This window comes from Homarus americanus, unplaced genomic scaffold (genome assembly GCF_018991925.1).
Source record: "Homarus americanus isolate GMGI-L3 unplaced genomic scaffold, GMGI_Hamer_2.0 scaffold52687, whole genome shotgun sequence".
Taxonomy (NCBI): Eukaryota; Metazoa; Arthropoda; class Malacostraca; order Decapoda; family Nephropidae; genus Homarus; species Homarus americanus.
The window spans coordinates 594,914-615,968 of NW_024734362.1; the positions used below are offsets into that span (position 1 = coordinate 594,914).

The following is a 21,055-nucleotide window of genomic DNA, read 5'->3' on the forward strand; positions in this document are numbered from 1 at the left end:
TCACCTGCCAACAGGGGGCTATTGGCGATCAATACAAGGACACAGACACACAGGCGATCAATACAAGGACACAGACACACAGGCGATCAATACAAGGACACAGACACACAGGCGATCAATACAAGGACACAGACACACAGGCGATCAATACAAGGACACAGACACACAGGCGATCAATACAAGGACACAGACACACAGGCGATCAATACAAGGACACAGACACACAGGCGATCAATACAAGGACACAGACACACAGGCGATCAATACAAGGACACAGACACACAGGCGATCAATACAAGGACACAGACACACAGGCGATCGCATGACCATAAACTAGCAGAAGTGGACAAGTTAAGCGTGTCAGCACTCGCATTTCCTCGAACATTTAACTCCTCCGTTAATTGTTTCGTTACATTTCCTCAAAATAGTGGCCACTACCGTTACTTATCGCCGCTACTCCCACCACGTAATACCACTACACTATCAACAATGTAAAATAGAGGCAGGCGTTGTATTAAGAGTGCGTGTAGACTTATGTTCTTAGAAGTGGTGTTGCTCCTGAAGAAAAAAATCTACAACGTATGAGAACAATGAGTGAGAGTAGCCTTACTGCATTTTTTTAGGAATAATATTAAGTTGAGGTTTAAGGTTTAACTGGTATCTTACTTAAGGCTTCAGGTTTAACTGGTATCTTACTTGAAGCTTCAGGTTTAACTGGTATCTTGCTTAAAGCTTCAGGTTTAACTGGTATCTTACTTGAGGCTTCAGGTTTGACTGGTATCTTACTTGAGACTTCAGGTTTAACTGGTATCTTGCTTAAAGCTTCAGGTTTAATTGGTATCTTACTTGAGGCTTCAGGTTTAACTGGTATCTTACTTGAGGCTTCAGGTTTAACTGGCATCTTACTTGTTGGTTTTGTCAGAAGTTTAAGCATAATTTGGTTTAGTTTATCCTCTAGGAGTTTTGTTTTCTCCTTCACGTTCTTTATATCTCTTCTCAAATGAACGAATGTTTCCTAAAGGGCAAACAGAGGAAGAATGAGATCAATGGGGCAATACAATGTTAATTATAAGATAATTCGGGAGGCACTGTGTGTGTGAATTTCTTGTTTGTATATGCGTTTACATTGGAGAGTCGTAGCGAGTGCATTAATGTGTGTCATACATTTCGAACGCAAAATCCATACACGGTAACCAGTCTCCAGCATAGTTTGCGTGTGTGTGTGTGTGTGTGTGTTTGGGGGTTATATATAATCTTACCTAAACAAATAGTTACTTATAAAAATTAATATATTAAAATATGCATTACCTAATTTCATAGTTACTCTTATATATTTAAATGTAATTAATAAGAATTGCTCAAACAAATTGACTTGAAGATTAATTATACATCTATATCATAGTGAACATTGGTCACCTAAGCTTTTATTGAATCCAACTTGATAAATCGAAAACATTGAGTCATATAAAAATATTACCTTTCTCTCTGATGCTTTAGGTTAGGTTAGGTATAAGGCAATTATCTGTAATTAGTGTCACATATAAAAGTATATAGTATATCTTACCTTTGGTGTCTGCCTCACTGCGTGCATCTTCCATCTGTAAGCTATCTGTGAGCCTTGTACCTGTGAGGAGAGAGAAACTGAGGTGAGACAAGGAGCTGATCTCTTCGGGGGAAAACCTGCCTTTCATATTGGTAAGTAAGGCGTTGAAGTGTCTCTAAGACTGCATTATATCAGGAAATACATAATAATGACGGCTAAAACAAACATGAATTAATCACCGAATTTATAATAAGAATATTTAATCCACGAGTCATTAATAAAGTACTTGATGAAATAACAAAAAAATAAAAATAAACAATAAAACGAAGTATATATTGGTTATAATATAATGTGTTTCATTGCCATGGTTCCGCCCCCAAACTCTCCCGGGACCTTGGGGCAAGTTTTTCTGTGAACTTATAAAAATTTTCAGTTGTTGACACTGATTGCACACAAGTACAGCATATCTAATACCTGAGGCAAGATACCAGGCCTTCCCCGGGGCCCGTATGGTCGACCTTGGTGCCCAGAGTACAGCACTAACAACGTCAGGTGACCCTTTGCCCCCCCTCCCCCTACATACTGGTGCTCTTGTCGACAAAACACAAAATCAGTTTACCTTCTCCAGATCACTTTGTCTCTCTCTCTGTCGCTTGAGCAATATCTCCTGGGATTCCTTACATGGTCCAAGCTCCAGGTCCCTGCAAGTGGGTGTGAGTGAAGTAAGTGGAATTACACACACACACACGATTTCATGCATATACACACATAAACATACACAATAGGACAGATCTCATAAAAAATTTAAATCTTGCAAGGGATAGAGAACGAAATGTTATAGCAAAGAGTATTTTTTTTTAGATTGCCCCCGAGGAGGCTAGTTTATTGGGCACCCCCTTACATCCTGTGCAAGGTGAAAGTTTACAGCGCCCATCTGGGAAGCATGCGCAGTTCATGCTTTCCTTTATGACTCATGTATTAAGGGCCTGAAGGGTCGTGGGTTTTGTCAGCAAGTTACATAAAGTGACAGAATGATGAGTGTGTGGGGGGAAATTCCTGGTACATTTTATCTGTTTATGGCAAAGTGTTGCAGGTCCCTAATAATGTCAAGTGCCAGGCCTGTCTCTAGGAGGAGGGATATCTGGTCAGGGAGGGAAGAGGTGTTGGTAACGCCTGGGGACCTGTAGAAGGAAGTCATATGGCAAGTGAGGATGTAGTGAGAGAGGGTGTGAGAGTCGGGTTGACCACAAAGTTTGCAAACAGTGCGGCCAGGCTCGGGGTTGACAATGCACTAGGCATGGCGAAGTACTGTGGGGGTGGAGGTGATATGGTGTGGTGGGACAGGTACAGTAAGGGTGGAGGGAGGCACATAGGCATTGACAATATTGAGGGACATACCTTTTAGTGTGATTGTGATGGCGTGTGAGTCGATATGCCGGTGGGGTACGGGTAGCCAGGGGTGGTGTCCTCAGGTCCAATAGGTAGCTCTGGTGGAGACAGCACAGACACGGTAGCTGGCGCGACTTGCGGTGGGTGGAGGATAGGTTGAGGCACCACGTGTTGTGAAGATGAGGCAGGACTTCGCTAGGGGGCAGCAGGACACACCAGGGCTGGTAGGCGCTAAACCAGTAGTGAAGGCCGCCAGCGGTGGAGTAGGCCGTGAGCAGGGGGGCTCATAGGGGGACTACCAGCTTGTGTCAAACCAGAAGAGAGGAGTGACTGGGTGGCAAGAGTAGGTGGGAGATGGTGGGACAGTGTAACGAAGAGTTTTTCAATACGGTTGGTAAATTCTTGGAAGAGTGATATGATCGGTGGCATGTCACTGGAGGGGGGTTGTGGGGGGGGGGCACCGGTGGGAGCACAAGGCCTGACAGCCTCAGAGTAGAGACGGGGAGGAGGCCCAGTAGTAGTTGAGTTAGGAGACGGCCGGGACTGCTGTGTTGCAGCCAGGTGAGGCCAGGCAGGGGCAGGTGTTGTTGAAGAAAGAGTTGCTGGAGACAGAGGGGACGCAGAGGGAGGCGGCCCGGTAGACTGTGGGGGGCGTTGGTAGACGCAGCAGCCTTTGGGGAGGCTTTTCCCCTGGGACAGACGGGCGGTTGGGGCATTGCCGTGAGTCAGCATTGTGCCAGCCGCCACAGTTACAACACCTGGGATCAACTACATAGCCCACACCACCCATATTAAGGTGGTCTTTGATTTTCTGGGCACAGACGGCGGAATTATGGTTACGTGAACAGAAGCAACATCTGGGGCGATCACGTTGGCAGCAGGCAGTGAAGGTGTGACCCCAATGAGAACAGATAACACAAAATGCAGGCCCAGGGTAATATGGTTCTGCATAAAGTGGAGGGAGGATTGGGTGGGCATTCCCTTCCCTACCACTTGACAATGACAGCAGCTTGTGGGGTGTTCCCCCGGTAATGTCCAATGTCGATGTATACTGAGTATACTAGAATTAAAGTCACGCGCATCTTCGATGTCAGTGTATAGGGGGAATTGTTTCACTAGGATGTGGCAACATTTATCAGCGTCTACTGGGGCACCAGGACAACCCCGTCAAAGCCAACAGTAGTGTTAAAAGAAAGGAAAAAATCAAGGAAGGACAGCAAATAGCCACAAATACATCAGTATCACCATACAAGGCTGTGCTGCCGATAGGGACCCCGACTCCTGCAGTCACTGCACGGTCATACAGAAGTGCAGTGATGGTAGGGACCCCGACTTCTGCGGTCACTATGGTCCCTGCAGCCACTACAGACTCTACAGTCTTGTTGAATACCAGAGACAGATACCTCCATGACCGCGACATACTAGCCAACATGATTGTCAAACACGCCCATGAGGAGGATGTTCGGCACCCAGGCTGCTTTCAAACAATACTCGAAAAATGCTTACGCCACCACAATCTACCCATCCCAAAACTGTTCAGGGCAACATCCTCAGCCTCGGAGGAGACAACAGTAGCCTTTGGTGGGGGTGCACAAGTACCCACAGCGGAGATAACACTTGTCCCCCAATCTCCAACATTCACAGACGAGACAACAGTGACCTCTGGTGTGGATGCACTCGTACCTACACCGGAGATGACACCTGTCTCTCGGACTCCAAGCGATCTATCAGGAAAAGTTCTGCATCTAAGCATCTACGTACCAGACCACATAAACGAGGACTGTACACGTGATGAAGTCGCTAAAGGAGTATTGGAGTACAAGATGAAATGGAAGTACGACCACCCCAGTTCCGAGGAGTACATCCACGAAGCAATTAAACAAAAACGGGTCGATTTAACAGGCTGCATCCACAACACATCCGATGGGGTGATAAAAAAAATGAGGAATGGACGCACAGTGAACAAACCACGAACCCGAGGCATCCCCCCAAAACCAAATACAAGATACAATGGGCTCGCTTCGTAAGGCAGTGAAAATAATGCAACATAACGTCCTCCACTGGAGAACTAATAAATTCAGTATGTCCAGCCAATACAACCAAATCGACGCAGATGTTATACTCATAAACTCACACGGCCAAAAGGCGGCTGAGGAACTGAAAATATTTGGTTACACGATCCATAAATCCAATCTATCAGAGGAGCCAAATGACGGGGTGGCCATCGCCGTAAAAAGAGATGTCCACCACAGAATCATTGACGACTTCACCTCTGAAACTCTCGCTGTTCAAATCAACTTGACCACAGGGCCAATCATAATCGCCACAACCTACCTCCCACCACTACCTGCCTTACGGGGACTTCCACAGACTCCTATCATACCACCACCCAACCTACATCATTGGAGACATGAACGCCAGACATCCTCTACTAGATGGTAAGAGGACAACTAACAATGTTGGAAGAGGCCTCGCTGGCTTCATAACAAACTAATAGGCCCAGACTTCCCCACGTTCTACAGTAGGAACTCAGCCACTACTCCAGATATAGCAATAACAAACGGCAGATGCTTCCACAACTATCTCTTTGAACAAGGCCCTGTAACCTCCAGCGACCACCTACCTATAATCATGACCATCTCAGCAACACCAATAACTATACCAGCTCCACCACGGAGAATCGCTAAGCAGACCGACTGAGACTTATTCAACGAAAAAGCTACAGCCGAACTTGAGGCCAAGGACATGACAATCCTGCAGACCATAGACAGTCAGCCGGTGAACATAATAGACGATGAAATCAACACATGGTGTGAAGCCATAGGAACAGCCTACCAGGAGGCCACGCCTCTCAAACGCAACAGAACTCTCCCACACCCACAACAGACTCCAGAACTCATAGCCCTCACAAACCAGTTCCAACTGCTACAACAGAGAGCCGAGACCCATGGTTGGGACATCGTTAGCTACAATACATATAGAAGAATCCGGGAGGAAATAAAAACAAGATCTCTGGAACAAAGCAACCTTAAATGGGCTGAAATAGTTGAACAACTCCCACATACATACAACGATCCAGGAGAGTTCTGGCGTCGGGTTAAGAGATTGAAAGGTTGCAGCCATAACGAGTCATCATATATAACTGACCACGCAGGAAGTAAAATATATGACGACCAAGACAAAGAACCCATATTCAGGGACATATGGAAGAACATCTTCCGAATCACAAATGAAGAGAATAGGGGATTCGATGGTACCCACGAGGAGCTCGTCCTTGATGAACTCCAGGGCCAGACACACCGCACTCAGCCTTCCCCTGAAATCATATGGGAGGATCTGAGAGCGGACAGCCCATTGTCCAAACCAATCACCTCGGAAGAACTCAACAGAGCCATCTCCAATACCAAAAATAAAGCCCCTGGTTATTCAGGCATCACCAAGGAGATCCTCAGCCACATAAATAACCCGGCCATGGAGAGACTGAGAACCACAATGAACGCTTGCCTGGCCTCGGGCTACTTCCCAACTAAATTCAAAGAGGCCATTATTACCCTAACACCAAAACAAGGAAAGAACCCCGCCGTCCCACTAAACTACAGACCGATCTCCCTCCTTGAAGTACCTGGAAAAATCCTAGAAAAATCATCAATTAGCGTCTGAGAAATCACCTGGAAACAACAAACGGAGTTAACTGCAGACAATTCGGGTTCAGGAAAGGGAAGTCCACCACAACAGCGATAGCCCTGGCATGTGAGAACATAGCCAGAGCCGCGGCGAGTGGTAGACAATGTAATCTAACTCTCCGGGATGTAGCGAAGGCATTTGACAAAGTCTGGCACGACGGTCTAAAATATAAGATCCTCCAACTCGGACTTCCCACCAACATTGAAAAATTGCTTTGCAACTTTCTTGACGGCAGAAATGCTAGACTGAGGGTAGGACAACACACAGGAGAGACCTTCCCACTCATGAGTGGAGTCCCTCAGGGAAGCGTCCTCTCCCCCACCCTATATATTATCTACACAAGTGACACCCAGCCTCCCACAAGAATAGGCAACGAAGATATTATGTATGCAGCCGACATCACTCAAATAACAACACATCAAGGAAAATCGCGAGCGTTACAGGTCGACAACACCAGGCGGGAATTAGAAAGGGTAAATAATTACGAAAAACAATGGAAAATCCAAACCAGTCTCCCGAAATTCACAGTGATACCCTTATGCAGAAAGAAAACCCATCCATTAGTAACCAATAATGCCCAGATAGAATACAAAAGCAGAGGCACCCTCCTGGGCCTACATATATCCACGACAGGTTACTCCCATCATGTCCACAGCAGGAAGGAAAAAGCAAGAAGAGAGCTGAGAAAACTATACTGCTTTAAAGCGCTTCCTGAGAAAATAAAACTCCGCCTGGTGACATCATTTATCACACCGATATTAACTTACCCAGCAATACCTCTTCATACTATGAGCACCACTCAAATATTAAAATTACAGGTGGTCCAAAATGAAGCCCTAAGATTCGTCACATGTGAAAGATACCCCTTCACCAGAACCACAGCCGAGATACATAGAGACCTGAGAATGAAACCCATCAACCAGCAGCTGCACACCCTGGCCAGCAGAATCTGGCAAAAGATAGAACGATCAGAGCAAGAACTCCTTCAAAGACTCCCACCAGATAACGACAACAACCATACATGGTTCCCATAAAGCTACGAAATCTGAAAAGGTCCATTACCACCCCCGATCTACACGGTCAGGCAATAGACAACCTCCCAAGACCAGCATCCGCCAGTAGGGTCGGCGGAATATGAAATAAGGCCCTTAAAACACCCATAAATGGGACAGGGTAGGCTGTCTAGTGCCTGTACCGGCAGACAATAACTAATCCATGACACAACCCTAACACACCATTAGCTTAGCTAGGCGGTCAGCCCGCCCTCTCTTACCTCCTCCTGAATTTCTTCAATTTCCGAACTATAACTTCCTTCCCCCACCTCCAATCTTCCTTCATTCCTCCTTTCCATAAAAAAAAAAGTGTTTCATAGACCTCAGGAGTCTGACAATTGGATATTGTCTAACCCAACTCAGGTCAGGGTTAAGAAGGTCAATGCTGACCTTAGCATCAGCCTCACCAGCGACCAACTCACACACACAAAGAGATTGCTAATCTCTTCTTCACACAGAGGCCATAAGACCTATGAAACAGTCTACCAACTTATTATTATTCATGTTTATTATTATTATTATTATTATTATTATTATTATTATTATTGTTGTTGTTGTTGTTGTTATACAGTATATACATGTAGTTATATTCATTTATATGTATACACTTTTTGTACACATCAGCGTTTCCCTTTCATGATGCAGTGTGGGTGGACAGCAGAATAATATTGACGGTGTTGGTGTAAATAAAAAATCTCATAGTCAGGCCAGTCCTTTAGGGGTAGGGGGGGGGTGAACAGGGGCGATCGCCCGGGGCCCAGCACTAGACCCAGTGACCTCGGACACATTACCTGTTGACTGGTTAATCTGACCTGACGGCTTACGCCACCATCGCAACCGTGACCATACCATCCATAGCGACAGTCCCATGGGGGTTGGTGGGGGTGGGTTCCTCTGACCGCATAATCTGGGGCCCCCCACAGTGGCTGAGTTGCCCCGGGCCCCGCACCCTCCTAAGGACGGCCCTGCTCATAGTTTTCCTTAACGTCACTGTAAGGTATCATTACACCAACCGTCACCATGACAAATATTTGATCAGTTTTGGCGCTATTTGCCCCCCCCCCCCACAAAAAAATAGATATATAAATAAATAATTATCTTGTGGACTTTGTTACATACTGATAATCTTATAATTATGTACAACTCATCCGTTCTTGTGTTATTTTGAAGACAGACAACCAGACAGGACCGACAACATTACCCTGTCGAGCATTTATGGGCAGGATAATTGATAATAATAGCAATACGAAGAAGAAGAAGAAGAAGAAGAAGAAGAAGAAGAAGAAGAAGAAGAAATAACAAATCTAGCAAATGTAGTGACAATAATTTTGCCTCATAAAACCAAAAGAGGACGTAATTAAGAAAAAAAAAAAGATGCTCACATGAGGTCCATTTTCTTCTTCATCTGGTCTCCAACATGCGGCAAAACACGACGCAGCTGTAAATTACGGTACCCCAACACAGCCACAACTACTACCAGCGCCACTACTAAGGATGTCGACGGGTTGGCCATTTAGCTGCTTCTGCTAGTTCTGTTGGAATGAGGAACTAGTTAAAAATGGAACCATAAAGTGAGGTTCTGATATTACATGGAGGAGGGGGGCGGGGGGTTCTACACGTCACGGGACAACCAATTAGATGCAAGATGTATTTTGTCAAGGCTAAAACACAACCAATCACAAGTCGGCGTTGAGGAGCTACCAGTTGTTGTTTCTATACTCAAGATATTAAAACACACTCAATAACAAAACACGCAATAAATACTCACTCAATAACAAAACACACTCAATAACAAAACGCGCAATAACCTAACACACTTAATAACAAAACGCGCAATAACCTAACGCACTCAATAACAAACATTAAATTTGAAGGAAAAAAACACCTATTTCATAAGAACATAAGAACACAAGAACATAAGAAAATAAGGAGTCTGCAATAGGCTGGTTGGCCTGTGCATGGCAGCTCCTGTCGAGAGTTACTACCACTCTCTATCATCCATGAATCTATCTAGCCTCCTTTCGAAACTTTCCAGAGTTCTAGCACTTACTACAAAGTTGCTAAGCTTGTTCCACTCGTCCACCACCCTATTTGTGAACCAGTTTCTTCCTATCTCCCTCCTAAACCTAAACTTATCCAACTTAAATCCGTTGCTCCGAGTCCTATCCTGCTCGGATATTATAAGAACTTTATCTATATCCCCTTTATTGATTCCTTTCACCCACTTAAATACTTCTATCATATCTCCCCGCACTCTCCGTCTTTCTAGGGAATGCAAGTTAAGTTTCTTTAACCTATCCTGATATGGAAGGTTTCTAAGTCCCGGAATCATTTTCGTCATTCTTCGCTGCACCGACTCTAGTGAATTGATATCCATTCTATAATAAGGGCACCAGAACTGAACCGCATAATCGAGGTGCGGCCTGACTAGCGCAAGATATAGCTGCAATAAGACCTCTGCCCTCTTATTACTAACACTTCTAGATATAAAACCCAATACTCTGTTTGCCTTATTTCGAACATTAACGCACTGTTTTCTAGGCCGTAGGTCCGGGCTTACAAGTACCCCTAGGTCTCTTTCACAATTCGACTTCTCTTGGTTGATGTTGTTAAGGCTGTATACATTGTCAGTATTTGTTCTTCCAATATTAAGTACGCTGCACTTGCTGGTGTTGAATTTCATTTGCCATTTTTCAGACCACCCCTGCAGTTTTAGATCCTCCTGTAATGCATTTGCATCCTGCCCTGAATTAATCTGCCACCCTATTTTGGTGTCATCCGCAAACTTGCCTATGTCACTGCTGATCCCAGTATCTAGATCGTTTATGTAGATTATGAACAAGAGTGGGTCTAGTACTGACCCCTGGGGAACCCCACTGGTTACACGGCCCCACTCAGACTTAACACCATCTACGCTGACCCTCTGCGTTCTATCGGTGAGCCATGATTTTATCCAATTTAAAACTTTCCCCTCGATACCATGAGCCTTAATTTTTCTCAGAAGCCTCTGATGCGGTACTCTGTCAAATGCTTTGCTAAAGTCTAAGTAAATAACATCGTAATTTTCGTCATTATCTACTACCTCGAAGACTTTCCTAAAAAACGGCAGCAGATTTGTTAGACAAGATTTTCCCTTTGTAAACCCACGTTGCGAGTCGTAGATTAATTTGTTTTTCTCTAGATGCGATCGGATGCTATCTGCTATAATTGATTCAAGAAATGTCCCCACTACTGACTTCAAACTGATCGGCCGGTAATTTGACGCTGATGCTCTGTCTCCCTTTTTGAATATGAGTACTACATTTGCCTGTCTCCACAAGTCTGGCACAACTCCGGTGTCTAATGATTTTGTAAATAAATTTACAAGTTGATGCAGAAGAAGCTCGATGACATGAACGTGGCAGGGGATACGTGTAGACGTGTTTGGTGATTAATCTGAACAGGTGTGAGAGACGTGTCCATCACAACTACTGTACATGGGAAACACTGAACACTTGGCAGGGTACAGTGAACACCAGGGATAATATTGAACGCTAGACAGTGGAAATTTCAATCAACAGGCCATATTTACCACTGCTTACCTTCCACTGAAAGAACGAGGTACTGGGTGTTGTTTACGCTAGCGATGCCTGGAGACAACAAGTGCTTATATTCGGCAGGTGTGCAGGAGTGACACAGGGTGGTAGGGGAGGTGTGTGTGTGTGTGTGTGTGTGTGTGTGTGTGTGTGTGTGTGTGTGTGTGTGTGTGATCACCAAAGAGGTTAATTGTGTCAGAATGAATGTAATTAGAACCGCGTACAGTAACTAAAGAGATGATGAATGATGTTATCAGTCTAGTAGTGAGAATGGTCCCGGCCACGTCAACTGTAACTGATTATTACTTGGCGTGTTGGCTCATGGGACGATCAATGTCACACATGTGCTGTGCTGGCGTGTTGGTTTTGTCAAAATATATACAACTGTAATTGGATATGTTTATAAATAGCAACCAGAGTTGCCGTCACTGTACTTGTGGCTTGCAAGTTTCTACATAATATACAGTGAATAATTTATTAAGACAAGGTTTGTGATGTCTTCTCTTCATCATATAACTAGAACAGTCAACCCGGGATTGAAACTTTCATCATCCGATAATTTCTACCTTTACAAAAGCGAGATAACTCGTGGATTATCAGGCTAGACACCTGCGGCACCAGTAGCAGATGACAGGTGAGAGTAACACCTGGTCTAGCTTGCCACTCCGAGAACAAGTGTTTGCCTTTTAGTTGACTTATGGCCACACTGTTCACAACATCAGGTTCGGTTTCACTAAAATCTTAAGCATTGTGCAGATTCAAAGGTAAGTCACGGGGCTTCAATTCTCAAAAGTTTCTTATGTAAAACAACAGACCGTATCTAGAGGTGGAAGTTGCCTAAAGTAAGGTGGCGGCCAAAATGGTGTTCAGATTGCACATCATTTTATTGTAAAGTTATACCTTCTCTTATCCACAGTTATATACGACAAAAGAAGATATTTTATCACAGGATGTCCCCGAACATCCTGTTCCCGGGATTTTGATAGTCTGACTAGCAACACAACAGAGTCGGTATACAAGTGTTCCTCTAACAATCAGGGGGAACCTCACGTCTCACGAGTCTCACGGCAGGGCGCTAGAGGGAGGAAACATAATTTTATAGTAACTGGCGAAAAATACTACCTTCTTTACAGCTATAAATGATTAGAACAATTTTATCAAACAATTACAATATAAAACTAAAATAAATATATAACAGATAAAGCTCTAACAAGGGAGGAGAGTGAGTTTATTATTAACCACAGAATGTGTTGAAAGTGATCCAAAGTGATCCATCTGCCTGGGGTAGTCTACGCGCAATGCCATTCTTCTTATAACAAGGCCGGATCCAGGGAGGTTCTGGGGATCCGGATCCCCTTTTTACCAGAAAATTCCCATACTTTTTCTTTAATGCAGTATTGTACTCAGGCATTTCTGTATAGTAAAAAATATTTACTGTTGACTCGCTATGTTCCCCCACCCGCAACTTCTTGGGTCCCCCCTTTTGATAGTCCTGGATCCGCCCTTCTGTATAAACACACATTTTCACGTTTAATCTTTGTAGATTTACTATTACTGAATAGTACTCAAGCCTAAGCAAAGGACCCTACTGTATATAAACATATGATGACATTGGTCCTTGGTCGAACTGACTTAGTGCTTACCACACACACACACACACACCTTTCTACCACCACCATGTATCATCTTAAAATTCCATCCACAGGTTGGGGTGTAGTAGAGTGAGGCGTCGTAACAGACTTATTGTGTGTGCTGAAGAAGGGTTACCTGTGTCGAGGAACTGAGGGAACTCAGCAGGTGTGGTTGAGATGGCACTATCGCTCTCTGTTCTGTGTTCGGTAGTCCTAGGGGTGGCGGCCCTAATGCTGATCATCAACAACCAGAACCTCAGGAAACTAACAGAGGAACAAGAGAACCACATACATACCAGGATGGACGACAAGTGAGTTTATACCACCCAACTTTCAATTATTGCTCCAGCTGTTAAATGTTGACATGCCGGATAATTACAAATGATCTTCCCAATTTTAAACATTTATTATGAAAAAAAAATAACAAAGCTACAGTGAAAAGCAAGACAAATTTATAAAGAAGAACCACAAAAGCTTTATTTCTTGCTATAAAAGCTCCTTTTGTGGGTCGGCAGAGATTACAACGGTGTTGTAATGTATCACAGTGATTTTTTTCTAACAGTCTTCTCGTATCGTTTCCTTCAAATTTTCTAAAGTTGTTGATACTGGTGAAACAAAAACCAAAGTCCCAGAGAAAAAGTTTTGGGATTAGATCGAGCAAGAGAGCTGGCCAAGGAATGGTCACTTGATACAATAATCAGGCAATTGCTGTAAAAAAAATCAGTTGTTCTTCAACCACTTCCAACAATTTTGGAAAATTTTAAGGTTATGATACGCGAAGCTGTTAGAAAAGTTCAGATGATATGATAGAAAATGTATGGAGGGAAACGGAACACTACTTTGATGTCTAGAGAACCATAAATAAAAGCTCTTGGTGAATTTCCAAAGATTATAATATAAAAAATATTTATAAGGATGTTTTTCTTTTTGTTTTAGCTTCGTTAGTACAGGACTTGATTGATTAAATGACTGATTTGATTGAAATTCATTACCTGTACAATAACATAATATGGGCAAGAACAACACACCACACACTAAAAAAATACCAAACAGTTAATATAACACGACTGAGTGTAATACAAAAAGTAAAAAAAATAATAATTTCTATTGTGGTAAATAATAACACAAAAACTATCACTCAGCACTCAATTACAAAGTTTGAAACTGAAAAGTATTAAACATTACAGAGATAAGAAGTTAAAAATGTGCAAGGAATCACTGGACAAATCCAATGCCCACATAGCTGAAGTGGAACTAGCCATGCAGACGGTAAGTGCACCACAATGTGTATATTCTATCAACTTGAGAGAGGTAGTGATTATTCCTGTTTGGCTACTTTTTGGTCATATTTCCCTCGTCCAGGTCGTTAATTAACGAAGTTATTTTTCCTAGAGAGAGAGAGAGAGAGAGAGATGTGTGTGTGTGTGTGTGTGTGTGTGTGAATCACAGATCCAAACAAAAACAAACTAAAAAACCTCTTATGGTCGCTGCATGGAAAGTCAGGACCCTTCTGGATACTGGCACAAATGAGCGTCCTGAAAGAAGAACCGCCCTTGTGGCACAGCAGCTGGTTAGGTATAACTTCGACATAGCAGCCATCAGTGAGTCGCGGCTCCCAGACGAGGGTCAACTCACGGAACGAAGGTCTGGCTATACCTTCTTCTGGAAGGGTAAGCCTGTTGCGGAGAGAAACCACATTTATGGAGTTGGTTTTGCCATCCGCCAACGCATCCTACACAGGCTAACTGAAATGCCTACTGGGATCAACGAGCGCCTCATGACGCTCCGAGTCCCACTGAATTACTCACGTCATGTCTTTTTTCATCGGTGCAGAGGATGACATCAAGGAGGCCTTTTACGCCGACCTCGACAGAGTGATAACCTCTATCCCGAGAGAAGAAAAGGTTGTGCTCCTTGGTGACTTCAATGCCAGAATTGGCAGAGATGCTGACATTTGGCAGGGAACCATAGGGAGAAATGGACTAGGCAAGTTGTAATCCCAACGGCTACTCCTCCTCAACAAGTGTGCTGCACACAACCTCACTATCACCAATACCTTGTTTAGGCAGGTAGACCAATTCAAGGGTTCGTGGCAACACCCACGATCCAAACACTGGCATCTTATTGACTACATCATTGTCAGAGAAAGAGATTACCGAGATGTCCTTATCACCCAAGCCATGCGTGGCTGAGACCACTGCGAGACACTGATCATCGGCTCGTCAGAACCAAGCTCTCACTTCACGTCGCCCCAAAATGGCTAAGGCAGCAAGTCTCCAGAAGAGGTTTTAACACTAAACGTCTGGAGGATCCAGCAGCAGCACATGCTTTTAGAGAGCAGCTCTAACATGGGCTGATAAACAACCCGACAACAAACAACCCAAATCCCAGTGCCGAATGGGGTATTCTCGATGCTGTCATGACAAAAACCTGCAGAGAGACCCTCGGCCAGATTGAAAGAATACACCAGGACTGGTTTGATGAAAATGACCCGGCAATCAATGAACTCATCAATGATAAACGTGCTGCTTTAACTGACTGGCAGAACAACCCTCAGTCTAGGACCAAAGTTGACACCTTCTGCAAGAAGAAAGCAGTGGCCCAACGCGAACTTCGCAATCTAAAGAACGACTGGTTTAAAAATAAAGTATGTGGAATACAAAAATTTGCAAATCAGCACAAGATGTGCGAATTTTTCAATTCCACTAAAACATTTTATGGGCAAATCACTGCTCAACCGAAACACCGATGTGGATGTCCTAACTATCCAGCATGTGCCTCAGCATCCAGAGCTGACCCACCTCAGCTATCCTCCATCCCTGGATGAGGTAGCTACTGCCATCAAACAGATGAAAAATAACAAAGTCTCAGGGCCTGATGTTATCCCACCCGAGGTGTATAAAGCAGTAGGACCTCTGCTTACCAGCCGTCTCCACTCTCTCCTGGAGAATTTATGGGAAAAGCAGGAAATCCCCCAAGCTCCTTAATACGCCTCCATCGTCAATATTTATAAGAACAAGGAAGACTGGTCAGACTGTGGCAACTACCGTGGGATCTCGCTGCTGTCCGCAGCTGGCAAGATTATCGCCTGAGTCCTCCTAAACAGACGTCTTCCTGAGGTGGAACATTTCCTCCCAGAATCTCAATGTGGCTTTAGACCATCACGTGGCACCACTGACATGATCTTTGCTGCCCGCCAACTACAAGAAAAGTGCAGAGAACAGCGTGGTGACCTGTACATGGGTTTCATCGACCTAACCAAGGCCTTCGACTCGGTCAACAGGGAAGCCTTCTGGTGGACCCTCAGCCATTTTGGCTGCCCACCAAATTTCATCGCCATCTGAGGCAACTCCACGATGGCATGAACAGCAGTGTCCTGCACAATAGCACCCAGTCTGAGTTCTTTCCCATCCAAACAGGGGTTAAACAAGGGTGTGTACTGGCACCAACTTTTTTTTTCCATTTTCTTGGCTGTTTTCCTTACTCGTGCCTGTGCAAATTTACCCGGTGGGGTTGACATCGAGTACCGGATGAAGGGCGTTTTCAACATAAGACGACTCTAAGAAGGAACAAAGGTGTCGGCAGCTTCCATTACTGAGTTTCAGTATGCAGACGACCTTACCCTTGTTGCTCACACTGAATGCGACCTACAGGAGACCCTGAACACCTACTGTACACAGAAGCGCATGCACACTTCGGCCTTGAGGTGAATGTACTTGATGCTCAGATTCTCTTTCAGCCTGCCCCGATTTTAGCCACACCTCCACCATCCATCCAGCTTAACAGTAATACCTTCTCTAATGTTACCCACTTTCGGTATCTCGGCTCCCACCTGTCCACCACCGCGGACATCGATGAAGAGATTCAGCGTCGGATCAGATGTGCATCTCAAGCCTTTTTGGCAGACTCCGAAATCGTGTCTTCAGCTGTAGGGAGCTGACATTATCTACAAAGTTACACGTATATCGAGCAGTGGTCCTCCCCACCCTGCTATACGGCAGTGAGACATGGGTCACATACAGGAGGCAACTTAAGGCACTTGAAAGCTTTCATCAACGTAGTCTATGTTCCATCCTCCAAGTTCGCTGGGAAGACAAGAGAACAAATGCCAGTATTCTTGCTGACACCAACTGTAGAAGCATCGAGGCTACCATTATCCATGAACAACAACGCTGGACTGGCCATGTTATACGCATGGACGACAGTAGACTGCCAAAGCAGCTATTTACAGTCACCTAAAGAATAGTAAAGTAATGCTGGCGGGCAACTGAAAAGGTATGAGGATAGTCTTAAAACAAACCCGAAAAGGTGCCAAATCGACCCCCTCACCTGGGAGTCGATTACTCCACACCGTAAAGTTTGGAGGAGCACCACACAAGATGATGTCAATACTTTCGAATTAGCCCGACTGCATAATGAGGCAGACAAGCGCCAACGCCGGAAAGACGCTGCCGCCGCCCCTCCTGCACTAGATGTAGCCCTCCACATGTGCAACATCTGTGATCGACCCTGCCGGTCCCGTATCGGCCTCCTTAATCACCCCAGAACTAACCAACCTAGATGACATCCTTAATCACTCATATATTTGTATCATAGCTGGATGATCGTCATACTCGATTCCGAGTGACAGCAAAGTAATAGTAGTAGTAGTAGTAGTAGTAGTAGTAGTAGTAGTAGTAGTAGTAGTAGTAGTAGTATTAGTAGTAGTAGTAGTAGTAGTAGTAGTAGTAGTAGTAGTTTGGTCATCGTAACCTAGCTCTCGATGCTCGCATAGGAGGAACGAGAACGACAAGAGAAGGGCATATGGGGAGAGAATTCAAAATGTTGATCAAGGCAGCTTCACTCCTCTAGTGTTCACAACCTCTGGTGGGATGGGCCCAAGTGCAAGATGTTTCTACGCCAGACTCGCGGAGCTGATCTCCGAACAGAAGCAGCAGCCCAGAAGTTATGTCACAGCCTGGATGAGATGTCGACTGTCCTTCTCTCTCCTTCGGTCGGCTTTGCTCTGCCTCAGGGGAACGAGAGCTTCTGCCCCTACTCCGACAACTGCTGCAGATATCGACTATGAGGCTACAGTCACTGAATGCCGCATGGATCTGCGGCTCAACTAATTTAACACAGATAGGATAGTTTCTTATGTATTAGGATATTTAATATTAAGGTAAATAAATGGTGGCGAAGGTGTGGCTATTGGGGGAGGCTGGAGGCCACGTTTTATAAAAAAAAAATAGTAGTAGTAGTAGTAGTAGTATTAGTATTAGTATTAGTAGTAGTAGTAGTAGTAGTAGTAGTAGTAGTAGTAGTAGTATAGTAGTAGTAGTAGTAGTAATAAATGGTGGCGAAGGTGTGGCTATTGGGGGAGGCTGGAGGCCATTTTAAAAAAAAAAGTAGTAGTAGTAGTAGTAGTAAAAGTAGTAGTAGTAGTAGTAGTAGTAGTAGTGTGTGTGTGTGTGTGTGTGTGTGTGTGTGTGTGACAGAGAGACTGACCGACACGCGAGGTTTTATTTCAGTGGTAAAAACAAGAATCATGTTATGCTGTCGTGTGAACGTAATGACAGCATATTGATATTTTCATGTAATAAATATTCATGTGATATTGATATATCAATAATGGAATCTTATAAACTGTAACAGTGTAGCGTCTTGACTCTAGACACTAGACTCTAGACTCTAGAGCCATATTAATAAGACTGAAGAATATCTCTTTCCTACCAGGAGACCCAGAAGGTTGTTGAGATAAAGAAGAACCTGGAGGAAATGAAAATACAGATGGGGAAGATGATGGTACGTTACCCACTATTACTGTTGTTAAACCCTGTAAAGTGACCTCGACACACACACACACAATGTAAGATATAAATAACATTTCCAACTTCACCCTCCTCTATCTAGACCATCGTTGTCTTTGTATCCGCCATCAGTATTGCATGTGTTCTGGGTATCAAGTTCTATCTACAGGAGCGAACACAAACACCTGTAGAGTTTTCGTAGGTTCTATTTCCTGGATAAACAGATACACAAGGGAGCTGGCACTCCTTACTCTGTCTGGGGGGTCAACTAGCCTTTCGGGCGACATGTGGTAAGTGATACATTAGCAGATTCCATATGTCGCCAGGCACATTAATTAAGCGTGTGGGACATGGTAAATACATTGCCACACGCTGCTAACTAGGCTGAATAAATAGTGTATATAAATGGAGCACATGCATAATATATATACAGCATACATAATATACATACAATTGTCATCACTATTTTTACTACCATTGTGTTTTGCTTCTTATGCTAAATAATTTACAGTTTTACCTGGTATTGTTCTCTTAAGGTGTTGTGTTGAACAATCATTCTCCGTGTATACCAATGTCTCTTTACTAACCGTTTGGCCTGTCAATCTAGTCTCTGTGCTAAATTTCCTAGTTCAGTGTTAGTGCAGGAGTACCCAGAGAAAGCCAGTGCAAAGTCCAGTAGAGTTACAACACTGTCTCTTTTCATATATTGACCTTGGGATTTTACCCAGGACACAGCTGTGAGAGGCAAAATATTCGAAATTTAAAGCCTTTCTGTATCTTACCTTTCTTTTATATAATTTTCTTATGTAAGTTTTCTGCACATATTTTTTTTAAGATATAAAGTTATTTTCCTGCGATATAAAGTTTTTCCTAAAGATAATTAAAATTTCCTAATATAACTCACAGAAACAGGCGTTATAACCCACAGAAACAGAGAAGGTTGTTTACCAGAGAGATCTACCAAACTTGGATGAGCATCTTCTTCCAAATTTAAATTAAAAAATAAACACTAATAATAATATAATATAATGGTTGCCCCTCGTGTAACGAAGATGGCCGGTCCAAGGGTCACCTAGGTGTGAATTTGTTTAAGGAATAGAAGCTGTCGCCAGCACAACAACCACACCCTGAGTTAACGAGTTGCATAATCCAGTGTCAAAGAATAGTCAGAGAAGACCGGACAACTCGCCAACTGCACTGGCTAACCATTACCCTGGAACACGATCCGCAAATCGATTACCGTCCAGGTCCCCAATTTATACTGACAAGAAATACTCCCACTTTTCAGAACAGGGACAAGACAATGCAGCAAATGCAGCACGAACTTGAGGAGGCACAGACGAAGGAACAAAATGTCAGGCTACAACTGCGAGAAGCTGAAGCTGCTCTAGATAAATTGGCGAAGGAAAAGGAGTCAGGGAAACTTAAAAAAAATGTAGGTAAAGCAAAAAAGACAACCACCACCAAAAAAACCCATAAATAAATAAATAAACACAAAGACCCGAAAACTGGTACCTGATTTTAAAATTGTCCATCTTAATACGAAATAATTACACGTTAATTTATTTTCAGGTAATAGTGTGACACGAAGATTTTCCTGTGACAATTTCTAAATGTTATTTCATACTTTTTTTCTGCCCACTTTTGAACAATTATGAGTGACATTATGCAGGGTTGAAGTTGTAGAAAATTAACAAGTGGAACGCTCACATTAGAATACTTCGATATTCAAATTGTGAACAGCAGTCCCCTTTTATTAGTAGTATTTTTGTGTGTGAAGTTATATCATAAAACCTTTACACCCAAGTCCTGGTTCTGTGCAATATGATAGTATTACAGCGTTGGCCAGGTACTTATGCGTGGATACGAAATTAGCAAACTTTTACATTTGGGATACTCCTTTCCCTTTTTTATACCAGTTTAGTACGTTTTGAAACTTTATTCCCAATTCCATTCGAGACTTATGGAAACCAGTTAAGATTATAATTCTGGAGAAACGTCACAAGTGGAGTTCCCCAAGGCTCAATACTCGGACCAACATTATTTATTATATACATAAACGACATAGATATCGGCGTTGACAGCAACATAAGTAAATTTGCTGATGACACTAAAATAGGGCGTGTAATTAAATCTGACGATGAATCCGCAAAACCACAGGAAGATCTAAAAAAAAAAATCGAATGGTCTGAAAAATGGCAGATGAGATTCAATGTGGACAAAGGTAAAGTACTCAGTATAGGAGATGTAAACAGGGAAACCAGATACCAGATGAACAACGATGTTATTGAGAAATCCGACTGCGAGAAAGATTTAGGAGTAATGATAAGTAGGAATCTTAAGCCAAGTAAACAGTGTGTATTTGCTCGAAACAAGGCAAATAGAGTACTTG

The 21,055-nt window shown here is 43.5% G+C and overlaps 2 protein-coding genes across 4 annotated transcripts; one reads left to right on the top strand and one right to left on the bottom strand.

Moving 5' to 3' along the window:
* Window positions 1–227: 227 nt before the first annotated feature.
* On the bottom strand, window positions 228–19,710 carry LOC121870233 (anti-sigma-I factor RsgI8-like). Of its 2 annotated transcripts, none has more exons than XM_042372016.1 (5): window positions 19,181–19,710; window positions 9,051–9,200; window positions 2,163–2,244; window positions 1,565–1,624; window positions 228–1,015 (listed from the first exon to the last, which is right to left on the bottom strand). In XM_042372016.1, the coding sequence occupies exons 2-5, from the start codon at window positions 9,179–9,181 to the stop codon at window positions 644–646; spliced, it is 645 nt and encodes a 214-aa protein (XP_042227950.1). In that variant the 5' UTR covers window positions 9,182–9,200; window positions 19,181–19,710; the 3' UTR covers window positions 228–643. The 2 variants fall into 2 exon arrangements, with proteins under 2 accessions (XP_042227950.1, XP_042227949.1); XM_042372015.1 differs by lacking the exon at window positions 19,181–19,710 and adding an exon at window positions 11,250–11,552.
* LOC121870235 lies at window positions 11,884–20,752 on the top strand. Of its 2 annotated transcripts, XM_042372018.1 has the most exons (6): window positions 11,884–12,007; window positions 12,949–13,185; window positions 14,062–14,143; window positions 18,590–18,658; window positions 19,952–20,098; window positions 20,236–20,752. In XM_042372018.1, the coding sequence occupies exons 2-6, from the start codon at window positions 13,052–13,054 to the stop codon at window positions 20,245–20,247; spliced, it is 444 nt and encodes a 147-aa protein (XP_042227952.1). In that variant the 5' UTR covers window positions 11,884–12,007; window positions 12,949–13,051; the 3' UTR covers window positions 20,248–20,752. The 2 variants fall into 2 exon arrangements, with proteins under 2 accessions (XP_042227952.1, XP_042227951.1); XM_042372017.1 differs by lacking the exon at window positions 20,236–20,752 and having other exon boundaries at window positions 19,952–20,175.
* The last annotated feature ends 303 nt before the right edge of the window (window positions 20,753–21,055 follow it).